The sequence below is a fragment of the Talpa occidentalis genome, unplaced genomic scaffold (genome assembly GCF_014898055.3).
Source record: "Talpa occidentalis isolate TD23 unplaced genomic scaffold, MPIMG_talOcc4v2.1 talOcc4.4, whole genome shotgun sequence".
Taxonomy (NCBI): domain Eukaryota; kingdom Metazoa; phylum Chordata; class Mammalia; order Eulipotyphla; family Talpidae; genus Talpa; species Talpa occidentalis.
The window spans coordinates 139,278,815-139,289,663 of record NW_023604295.1 but is presented as its reverse complement, the minus strand read 5'-3'; the positions used below and the strand labels follow the sequence as shown (position 1 = coordinate 139,289,663).

General features: G+C 41.3%; 1 protein-coding gene across 1 annotated transcript; it reads left to right on the top strand.

Annotated features, from left to right (window-relative positions):
- The first annotated feature begins 245 nt into the window (after positions 1 to 245).
- Positions 246 to 10,239, top strand: AGA (aspartylglucosaminidase). The gene is made up of 9 exons (XM_037526472.2): positions 246 to 408; positions 2,253 to 2,406; positions 2,985 to 3,097; positions 4,001 to 4,113; positions 5,474 to 5,588; positions 6,220 to 6,295; positions 7,150 to 7,257; positions 8,553 to 8,686; positions 10,108 to 10,239. Exons 1-9 carry the CDS (start codon positions 291 to 293, stop codon positions 10,206 to 10,208), a joined length of 1,032 nt encoding a protein of 343 aa, XP_037382369.1. The 5' UTR covers positions 246 to 290; the 3' UTR covers positions 10,209 to 10,239.
- The last annotated feature ends 610 nt before the right edge of the window (positions 10,240 to 10,849 follow it).

Genomic DNA, 10,849 nt, shown 5'->3' with positions numbered 1-10,849 from the left:
ACACGAGCTCACGCAGCCCTGCACAACGGGAAGGCAATAACTCGGCTATTTAAAACCAACTCCCCGGAGCTGCGCTGAGCTGAGCTGGGGCACGAGCTGCAGCCCGGGCGGCGGGGCCCAAACCTCGCCCGTCCCGGAAGAGCGAGTCTCGCGAGAGGACCGGCCGCGCTCACGGCGGTGGGCGGGGCCGCCGGGGGCGGGCCGAGGGCGTGGTCGGGGTGTGGCCCGCGGAGGCCGGGCCGGCGGTTGTCGCGCCCGTGACCCTCAGGCGCGACGGCCCGCGGGACAACATGGCGGGGGAGTCGAGCCTCCTGCTGCTCATGTCCCTCCTGCTCGGCCCGGCCTGTTCGTACATGGCCGGCCCGCTGGTCCTCAACACTTGGCCCTTTAGGAACGCGACCGAAGCAGGTGCGCGGCGGGGCCGGGGCGCGGGGCGGCGCGGCGGGGCCTTCGGAGGGGACGGAGCCGCGCCCGCCTGCGGGGCCCGCCCTGGGCGCCCCCTCCTGCGGCCGCCTGAGCCGCCGCGACCTCTGCGATTGCCTGTGCTCGGGCACCCCCTCCCACTGCTGCGTTCTAGGTCCTCGGCACCCCGGGGCTAGTGTTTTCCACCCTGCGGCTAACCTAGAACTGGGGTGTCCTGTCTGCTGTGGGGCATCCTATCTGCCTACCCCGTCTTGTCCAGACATCCAGTCTTCTCCAGCTGCCTCCTCTCTGTCCCTCCAGGGCTCTGTTCTAACCCCCCAAATCCCCCCAGTACCTTGTGTTCCAACTTTGCAGACGACTAATAAGTACCCCCCCAAAATATACTCATTGCATTTACCAACCCCCTCTCTCCCCCCTACTCACACACTCCACATGCTGACATGCCTGTTTGGCACCTGGAATGGGACAGTCGTGACTGTAGATTATCATCGATGCAGAGCTTGAAAATAGCTGTACCTGACTTCTGTACCCAGGACTTTTCGTTTTTTATAAGGCTCCTTAAGTGACTTTGCTTTGCAGCCAGCATTGAGAACCACCAACCTGAAGTATCACCTCTTCCAAGAAGTCTTCTTTGATATACTGCCCTTATGCCCAGTCTGTTAAGTGTTGTCTTCTGTTCTTTGGTATTATTCTGTCCGTACCATCCATCTTAGCATTTTCTCATTGTATTGTGTGTGTGTGTGTGTTTCATACTATCATAAAAGTAATTTCAGACCTCTTTTCCCCTATATGAGGCTAATAAAACTTTCTGGGGACAGAGTGGGCCCCAGATTTTGGTGGAGCTAAGTTTGTATGTTACATTCAGCACATGTGATTCAGAACATATAAGGTAGTGAACTGAAAAAAAATCCCGGAGATGAGACAGAGAAGGAAGCACAGTGGCATTGTGTAAGCCTTGGCATGTTGAACCAGGAACTTCTTGATCTCTGATTTCAGGCCCACATGTCCAGTAGTAACACTTAAACTGTTTACCGACAGTGGCAGCTATCTCTCCAGGAATTCTAGGGTTTTTAGTAAAGAAATTGACCATTAAATACTTTTTGTTTCCTTGTCAAGGCAGGAGGACCCCTAGTAAGAAGTTGGTCACCAAAGCCAAACTGTCTCCTTCTGAATCCTACCCCTGCTGTGTACTAGTTGTGTGACTTTGAAAAAGTTACTTACCGCCTCTGAGTCTGTTTCCTGCTCTTTAACATGCGGATAGTAAATGTGAAGAACAAACCCAAAAAGCTATTGTGACCATTAAATGAATTAATCCTTATAAAACCCACATTGTATTTACTGCCCTTGCATATATCACAGAAACTTGCTGTGATAGATGTTACCTCAATAAAGGTATTAGTTATGTATAATTTTATAATCTAATGATGCAGAAGAAACTTATATGACTTAATGATTTTTTACGATTTAATGACTTTGAGTCTTTTAGTAGTTTTAATTGTAACACTTTAAATTGAAGGAGAACATTTTCTCACACACAGAAGAAAGTTATTAAAAAGTGGGAAAAACAAAAACCCTCACTTTGCATCAATAGCTAAAGTCCTCAAATTCTTATAGTAAATAGTTGCATTATCTCTGGTAATTCTTATAGTAAATAATTGCATCATCTCTATCACTGACTCCTTTGTACCACTTGAGAAATTAATTTGTTAAAAATTCAGGTTAGCTTTGAGTAAACATGACAAAAAAGTTTGAGTTCTACAAATATTTTGTTACGCTTGGCAATGGAAAACCAGATATATCAACATGCACTGTTGGGATTTGATTGACAGCATGGAGGACCTTAGCATTTGGAGGGTCTGCTCTGGATGCGGTTGAGAAAGGCTGTGCCATGTGTGAGGAGGAACAGTGTGACGGCACCGTGGGTTTTGGAGGAAGTCCTGACGAATTTGGGGAAACCACACTGGATGCCATGATCATGGATGGGTAAGAATGCTGTTCGGACAGATTTATCTCTGCGCTGGCACTTGCTATTGAATGAGTCGATCACTCTTCTACTGAGAGCAGAATGAATGAATGCATGCCACAGGTCAAAATCCCTGGCTTATTTTCCTTGGTCTTTCTAAACACAAGGAGTTTCCTTTTTGGTTTAGAAAGAAACAAAATCATAGCAATTATAGAAATATCACTTGGAGGCAGATTGCTTAAAACAGGGAGATCCTCCAAGCTGCAAAAATTTGTCTCTGACCTGGCGAAAACAGTCATTTCTCTACTATCTACACATTATGTGGCTTGCCTGACCTAAAGCTGTTAAAAACCCCATTCCAAAGCCATATTTGAAATGAGCCAGGTGCAACTGAGATTTTCATGCTCTTGGGGTATGTGGTAGATTGTCTCCTTGATGTGTCTAATTGGGGGAATTTGTATGACTCTATGCATGTACTTTTATGTTTAGATGGTGCATTTGAACCGACAAAACACGGTTGCTTGGAATAAAGCAATAGTTTTTATCTGTGAACCTATGAAAATACCTCAGTACATCTCACTGCATTTTTTTCTTGCAGCACTACTATGAATGTAGGAGCAGTAGGAGGTCTCAGACGCATTAAAAATGCTATTGGTGTGGCACGGAAAGTACTGGAACATACAACACATACACTTTTAGTAGGCGAATCAGGTATATTTTTAACTCAGCCAAATTTTACCTAGTACTGTGTGTGGATTCTTCACGGTGAAAGTACTGAGTATAAAACAGTGCACCTAACTTAAAATTCTAGTTTCAGTAATACTTCACAATTAGTTATTTAACTTCTGACTCTCACTTTGTTCACCTTTAAAATAGGATTAAAAAATTAGTTTATGTATGGATGGTAATTGCTGGACTGAAATAGGAAACATCATCATTTCCTGTATTACACTGTGACTGTATTATAACTAGATTATACTGTAAGTATATCACACTATTAATATAACTGTATTAGATGTGAAATCAGGAGCATTATTAACATAAGATGGAACACACAAATAAATGAGAACTGAAGGGATTTTGCTATGTCAGTGCTCCTTGAACACCTTCTAAATTAATTAGAAAAATCATAGTGTTCTATAATAAAAATTTTTAACAATGTATTAATTTTTATTAACACTCTACTGGGCACCCTTCAGTTTTCTTGACAACTACTCAACAAGCAGTGGGACTCTGTTACTCTTTCCTTGGAATCTAGTTGTCTGTCTTTTGTAATATTTGCTGGGCACTGCGCCCTAGTTCAAGCAGTAAGATTTTGTGTTGTTGAGAGGTGTCTTTCACTTTCTTTGTAAAGTGAAAGAAGAGAAGTTGTGGAGAGGGGGTGAGAACGGAAAAGTGTCATTACATACACCCCAAGGATCTCAAGTAGATCCCTTTTAGGGAGGACGTATGGAAGTACATGATTTAGAAACTGCTGTCTTTAAAACTGTTCATGTCTGAATATTCCTTGGAAAGTCTATGTGTACCCTTGGATGGGTGTACCCCGCTTGAAAACTGCTGATCTGAAATACTGCTGTTTAGAATACTTACATTTTTCTTTCCTTCCTTCTCTAGCCACCAAGTTTGCCGAAAGCATGGGGTTTATCAATGAGGATTTATCTACCAGTACTTCTGAAACTCTTTATTCACATTGGCATGCCGGGAATTGCCAGCCAAATTATTGGAGGGTACGGATGCATACTTTTTAAAAAGTAAATTACTTGAAAATAAAAGCAGTATCTCCTTGTTTTCTGTTGTCTACCTGTTGCATAGAGTCCTGAATTCACAACCTGGTCGTACTTTAGAACTAGCTATTTAAGGTGGCTGGGCATGGATGTTCTTAATATTTCCCAGCTGCTTCTAATGGTTTCTAGGCTGGAGAACTACTGGTCCCTCACAAGAATTTTCAAATGGACAATTCTGTGGGATTTTCAAATGGACAGTTCTACTACTGCCTGATAGAATTGTTCTACTTGTATTTCCAACCAAAGGTTCCAGTCAAAAAAATCCAAGTTTGGAAACTATTAGCCTAAAATATGTCTTAGATTTTACCTATGTGAAGTATAGCCAGTATCTTGCCCTTATTTGACTTGGCGACTTATATTCTTTGGTGGTCAGTGTGTTACTAATGGGGCAATTTGTCTTTAAATGGCCAGACTTTCAGCATAAACCAATTGTCTTTGCCATTCAGAGTCCTTCTTTAGGTGTAGTCTCTCATCTGTTTCTTCCCAAACCCTAATTGCCTCAAGTAACCAAGAAGTCACTGGCTTTAGCTAGAAGACACTATAAAACCAGATGAGAGCAGGCACTTGCATGTTGGCATCTGAGGCATCAAAGTAGGCATCTGGCTAAATTACTGATTTATGTAAACAATTTAAATTTGTAAATTTGGATTATTTTCTGGAATCTTTAAGATTCATAATGGCATCTTAGAGTCTTAGAATATGTTCACATGAACCTAGCTTTGGGTAAAAAGATGGTTTTGAAACAGATTTTGCTTTAATTCTCAGAATTCTTTTTCCCCATCTTAGAACTTGAATTTTTTTACATTAATGCTGAAATTTTCAAAATGCATATTCCTTTTTTACTTTTCATAGTATTTATTTATTGAGATAAAGTTGATTTGCAGTTCTGTTTATAATTTAGGGCTAAGGGTTCACAACTCTTCAGATATATGGTCACCACTGGGGACATTGGTGGTGGGTATGGTTTGGTAACATACATCAGAATTCTTTTGAGGATTCATAGCTAGCAAAAATTCCTTGTTTATATTGGTCATTGTGCTGAGAAACTTAGAGATATACAGAGAAAAATTAGGGACCTTTTCTGAATGATATAGATGTCTACTTCATAGTATGTACTTCTGAGACTTAGACTAGGTATTTAGTAAATTATATCCATCTGTTCACAAAAGACTTGGCTTATCTTTGACTTTTTATTTTTATGTTACAGTTACCAGATGTCCTTCTAGTTTCTTGCTCATGTTTAGTGATTGCTAATTTCTAAAATCAACCTTTCTAAAAAGTAAAACTTAAATCTTGTTCACAGAATGTCATACCAGATGCTTCAAAATACTGTGGACCCTACAAACCACCTAATACCTTAATGCAATATGGTCCTACCTACAAGGAAACACGGGATACCCATGGTCATGACACTATTGGTAATTTACCTTTTATACTGTTTTAATTGTTAAAGTTCAACCATTTTTAATTGCCTTCCTGTAGTTCTCAACTTCTTCATCCAGATTCATGTACCAAAGGTGATTTTTATTGTTTTAACTACCAAGTAATACTCTATCAATGTGTCTGTCAGTCTGTCTGTCTACATGTATACATTCTTTCTTAGCATTGTATATAATTTGCTAAATTACCTTATACAAAACCCCTAAAATGTAATGATGCTTCTCTTGTAGATTTGAAATCTTTGATTTTAGCTCCTTAACTATGTTATGTTGTTTACCATATTCATCTTTATAAGCTATAGTCTTAAAAATTTCCATTAATCTATAGCAGAGATTTCCTTTGGACTTACCTCTGAAAAAGCATTGTAGAGTAATGGGTAATTTGGAGAGTGAGGATAGCTGTGGACCAGACAATACTGTGAGAATAAGTCATTCAGAAGCATGTCCTGCCACTGGTGTAATTTTCATATACACAAGTTTCCTATTTTCTTCTGCTAGAAGTTACTGTAAGGGGGTATTTATATTACCAACTGCTCAATTATTTAACTATGTGTGAGGTAAGCTTTAGAATTGATGCCTACACTATTTTTTTTTTTTTTTTAACTTCCAGGGATGGTTGTCGTCCTTCAGACAGGACATACAGCTGCTGGTACATCTACAAATGGTTTAAAATTCAAAATACCTGGGTTAGTGTTTCCAAAAGAGCACATCTCACAATGTGTATTGAATGTAAACCAGACTGTGCCAAGTATGAGGGGCTCTGCAAAAATGCAAATCTCAGCCCGCCCTCCCCCAAGTAGGAGATAGAGGAGGTAGGCGTGTATGGAAGAAACTCTTAACAGCTGTTAAGCACCAACAGTGAGGGTGTCGCCACCAGTGCTGTAGATTTCAGGGGAGCCATGGTGATCAGATGAGCTTGGGGTAGTTAGGGAAACCAGAGAAGAGGTGCTCGGAGCTGTGCCCACACATACCGAATGGGAGGGAACGATATTGGCTCCAGGCTCTCCTCCGGCCCAGGCAGGGGCAGTACTTCACTGGCTGAAAAAAAAATGTGTTACACACAGTGACGGTGGAGGGGGCAGTGAATGGAGCCAGGTTTCTAGTGGTCTTAAGCCAGTTTAAGGATTTCTGGATTTTATTTCAAAGAAATAGAGAAGCAAGGCAAGGAAAAGCCTTGTCAAAATTTTGGCACATGGATAGAAAGCAAGAATAAATTAAGGTGAAGAAAACCAATTTTGAGCCTGTTGAGATAATCCAGAATTAGAGAGTAGAGGGTGGTAATAATAGAATAGTCACCACAAATCAGCGCCATGTTCATATATAACTGGTACCAATTCTTATATTATTCAAGTAGGTTTGTGAAAATCAAAGTTGAAAAATAAATGTTTTTTTTTTTTTTTTTTTTTCTGTGCTCAGATGAAGAATTTATTTGCAACTGTCACTGTAGTGTCCCCTATTGGTGAACATCTCATGAACCAGTTTAGTTTCTGTCCTTTATCTCCTGCCTGGAGTTACATTGTGGTCTTCTTCCCTCCCCAAGCCGAGTAGGAGACTCCCCGATCCCTGGAGCCGGAGCCTATGCTGATGACACCGCCGGGGCAGCCGCAGCCACCGGCGATGGGGATATCCTGCTGCGCTTTCTCCCGAGGTGGGACGTCTTCCATGTATGACCCTCAGGGCTCTTCAGGGGAGATCTGGTCCCTGTCAACCCGGAAAGTAATTGCTGGTGCCAGATAATCCAGACTTGTCTGTACAAAAGCTTTTTAGAAACCCTGCTTACAAACTCTTTCCCTATCATTCTGATGATGATAATCATTCAAATTAAGTAATCATCGTCCTCTGAAATGGAATCATATTTCTTACTCTGCTTCACAGATGAGAATACTTACACTCTATTTAAATAATTTATGTGAGGCCACTGAGTAAAGGAACAGTGATAACTGATGATCAGAGCAGAAAGTGCAGTCGCTCCATACGATTAATTGCTGAAAGATAATCGTTACAGCTACAAGTGTCACACACGCCCCAGTGTTTTCCCCATTGCTTGTGGTCACGTTTTCTTGTTTAAATGTAATCTCTGTACTCCACGACTTCTGGCAGTTATGATAAAGTAACACTCAGCCAAAGCCAAAAATAATAGTCCTCATGTGAAAATTTTTTAAAAATATTTATTTATTTATACAAGAACCGGGGTGCAGGCCACATGCACAGGAGGGTGAGAGGATTCATCAGAGACAGAGCCAGGAGCAGAACAGGCAGACAGACCGAAAGCACTGCTGAGGGGAGCAGTGGGTGAGACAGGAGAGATCTGCCGCGCCATGTGGGTATCTCCCTGGCCAGGGATCAAACCCGCACTGCAGAGGCTATGGACAGCTTCACAGTGCAGCACTTAACCCTTGTGCCACCAGGGAGGCGCCTCATCTGAAATTAATGGGTGGATTTGGTGAAAAAGTAGACATCCTATCAGGGCTTATTTGCTTTTTTTTTTTTTTTTTTTTTTTAAAAGCTTCTTTTTTTTTTTTAAGATTTATTTATTTATTTATACAAGCACTGGGTACAGTCAGAAGCGCGGGAGGGTGAGAGAATTCACCAGAGCCAGAGCGGGGAGCAGAGCAGGCAGAAAGACTGAAGTACACTGCTGAGGGAGCAGCTGGCGACAGGAGAGGTCTGCGCGCCATGTGGGATCCTCCTCCGGTGGCCGGGGAGCAGCTGGGGATCGAACCGGCGCTGCAGAGACTGCGGGCAGCTTCGCTAATCCAGCGCTCAACCGCTGCGCCACGGGGGAGGCCCTTATTTGCTTTGATGTTGATACTATCACAGGAGTTATGACTCCTATTCATTTGTGTTTTCTATCAAATGTGATAGGTATGAGGACTTCTAACCTCAAGTCACTATGTTTGGGGTTAGTGCTGTGATACTAAAGTTTCACCTTGTTTAAATTAGCTACCAAGCTGTAGAATATATGAGAGGTGGACAAGATCCAACTATAGCCTGCCAAAATGTGATTTCAAGAATTCAGAAGTATTTTCCATTGTTCTTCGGAGCTGTTATATGTGCCAATGTGACTGGAAGTTATGGTAAGTTCTCGCTGGAATTTGCATTGGTGTGAAGTTGTACATGTTGGTAAAAATATACGTACTTTGAAGTATCGTTGTGTATTTCATTCTGATGCAATAGAAATAGGGACTGTTTTGAACAGGCACTGGGGAAATGTTAATTGGTGGTCTGTCAAGACCTCTGGTGTTCAAAATATACTCAAAACCCTCCGTCAGTTGCCTGCTAGTAGTTGTGATCTAATCTTTGCCTAGGACTTATTATCTTTGAAGTGTGTTTAAAGTTTAGTTTCAACCTCCAGTACATGCTGAGATGGTAAACTATCAAATGTTTTTATTAATTAGAGGTAGAGAAGGATAAATTGTCTTCCCTTTTTATTTTCCATTCATTATTTAAGTGTCTCAGTCATTTAGGTGGTCTTGGGGCTCCAAGGTACAAAATGCATTACCAATTAGTCAACCAAAGAAGCTAGCAGAGAGATTTTTGCTCTGTATTTGAAGCATGTCCTTTGCTTCATTTACTTTCTTCATGAGCCTATTATAGTTTCAAAGCATCTCAAGATCAACCACTACTGCTTCTCATTAGTGAATTTTCAGATGGGGAGGATATACAGCTCTCTGATCAATACCACTTTTTAGGCTAGACTGCTTATTATTGTTCTTTGATCTTTTACTTCCCACAGTTCTGTGTTTGAAAAACTTGTGAGGAATTCCTTATTCTATTTTAAGTATTTATATACAAAAGTCAATATAAGTTATGGGGGGAAAAGTCATTATGTATAAAAAACTGAGGCTCATTGATTCCCTCTTAATAAATAAACCTTAGAAGAATCATAGTTGGATTTGACAAGATGTAAAAGTGATAATTATTTAATTGTAGGTGAATTTAAAATTGACTAGTTCATTATATTTCAAGTAGTGACACTGGAAGGAGCTCCTTCAGGTGTCCGAGCAGGGGAAAAAATCCACTGTTTTTACAGTTAGATTGGACAGCAGGAAGCCACTTGGGTAAGATAAACGTGATTAGAAAGAGAGCACCCTGACAAATAACTCACTTTCTGTGAAGGAAAAGAATAGGAAGCCTGGGAAGAGAGTGGATACATGATGAGAATGTTCTAGTAGCTGGTGAAAGTGTTTAGCATGTGTCTAAGAAGATAACGATATGAAAACAGTAAATAAAAATAATAGCAATGACAGCATATGTACAGAACAAAAATCAGCCTACATTTTGTTCTTCAAAGAGATGGCTTTCCCACTACCTTCCTTCCTTCTACTGGAATGTCAGCTGATTGATGCTAAGGAAGACAGCACTGGTGTAGTCTGTGTAGCTTAGCTGGACATCAGACACACAGTAGCCAGTATCCAGGCCGTAAGCCAGGTCTGTGTTGGCTATAAATACATGGGTTCTGTATTTAACCAAACACTTTCCCTTTTCTCGGCCCTAGGTGCTGCTTGCAATAAACTTCCAACATTTACTCAGTTTAGTTTCATGGTTTATAATTCGCAAAAAATCCAGCCAACTGAGGAAAAAGTAGACTGCATCTAATCCATCTTTTCTGTCAGCGTCTATATTTAAAGAAGAAAGAAACAAACACTGAAAAGGTTACCCACTATTGTCATGTAGTGTGCCTCACATGTCCTGAATTTTTTGTGTAAAATCAGCACAAAAATAAAGGGATGCTGAAATAGCACTTTTATTTTCTGTATTTGAAATTTTTGGGTTCCTATTTTTTTTTTTTTAAGCTTTGTGTGTGGACCCTGGAATGAATTTGTACGTGTGTGTGTATTTTGTGTATGTTTCAATTTTAAGTGATAGTGGGATGTCTGACCAATGTTTCAAGAAAATGCAACTTTGGGGATTTATTTCCATAGTGATAATGAAAACCCAAAGAAATAACGTATATTTGGATACTTACAATGGAGTTTCCATTTTTTTTTTAAAGATTTATTTATTTTTATTTATACAAGCACTGGGTACAGTCAGAAGCACGGGAGGGTGAGAGAATTCACCAGAGCCAGAGCGGGGAGCAGAACAGGCAGAAGGACCGAAGCACACTGCTGAGGGAGCAGCGGGCGGCAGGAGAGGTCTGCGCGCCATGTGGGACCCTCCTCCGTGGCCGGGGAGCAGCTGGGGATTGAACTGGTGCCTCAGAGGCTGCAGGCAGCTTCGCAACCCAGCGCTCAACC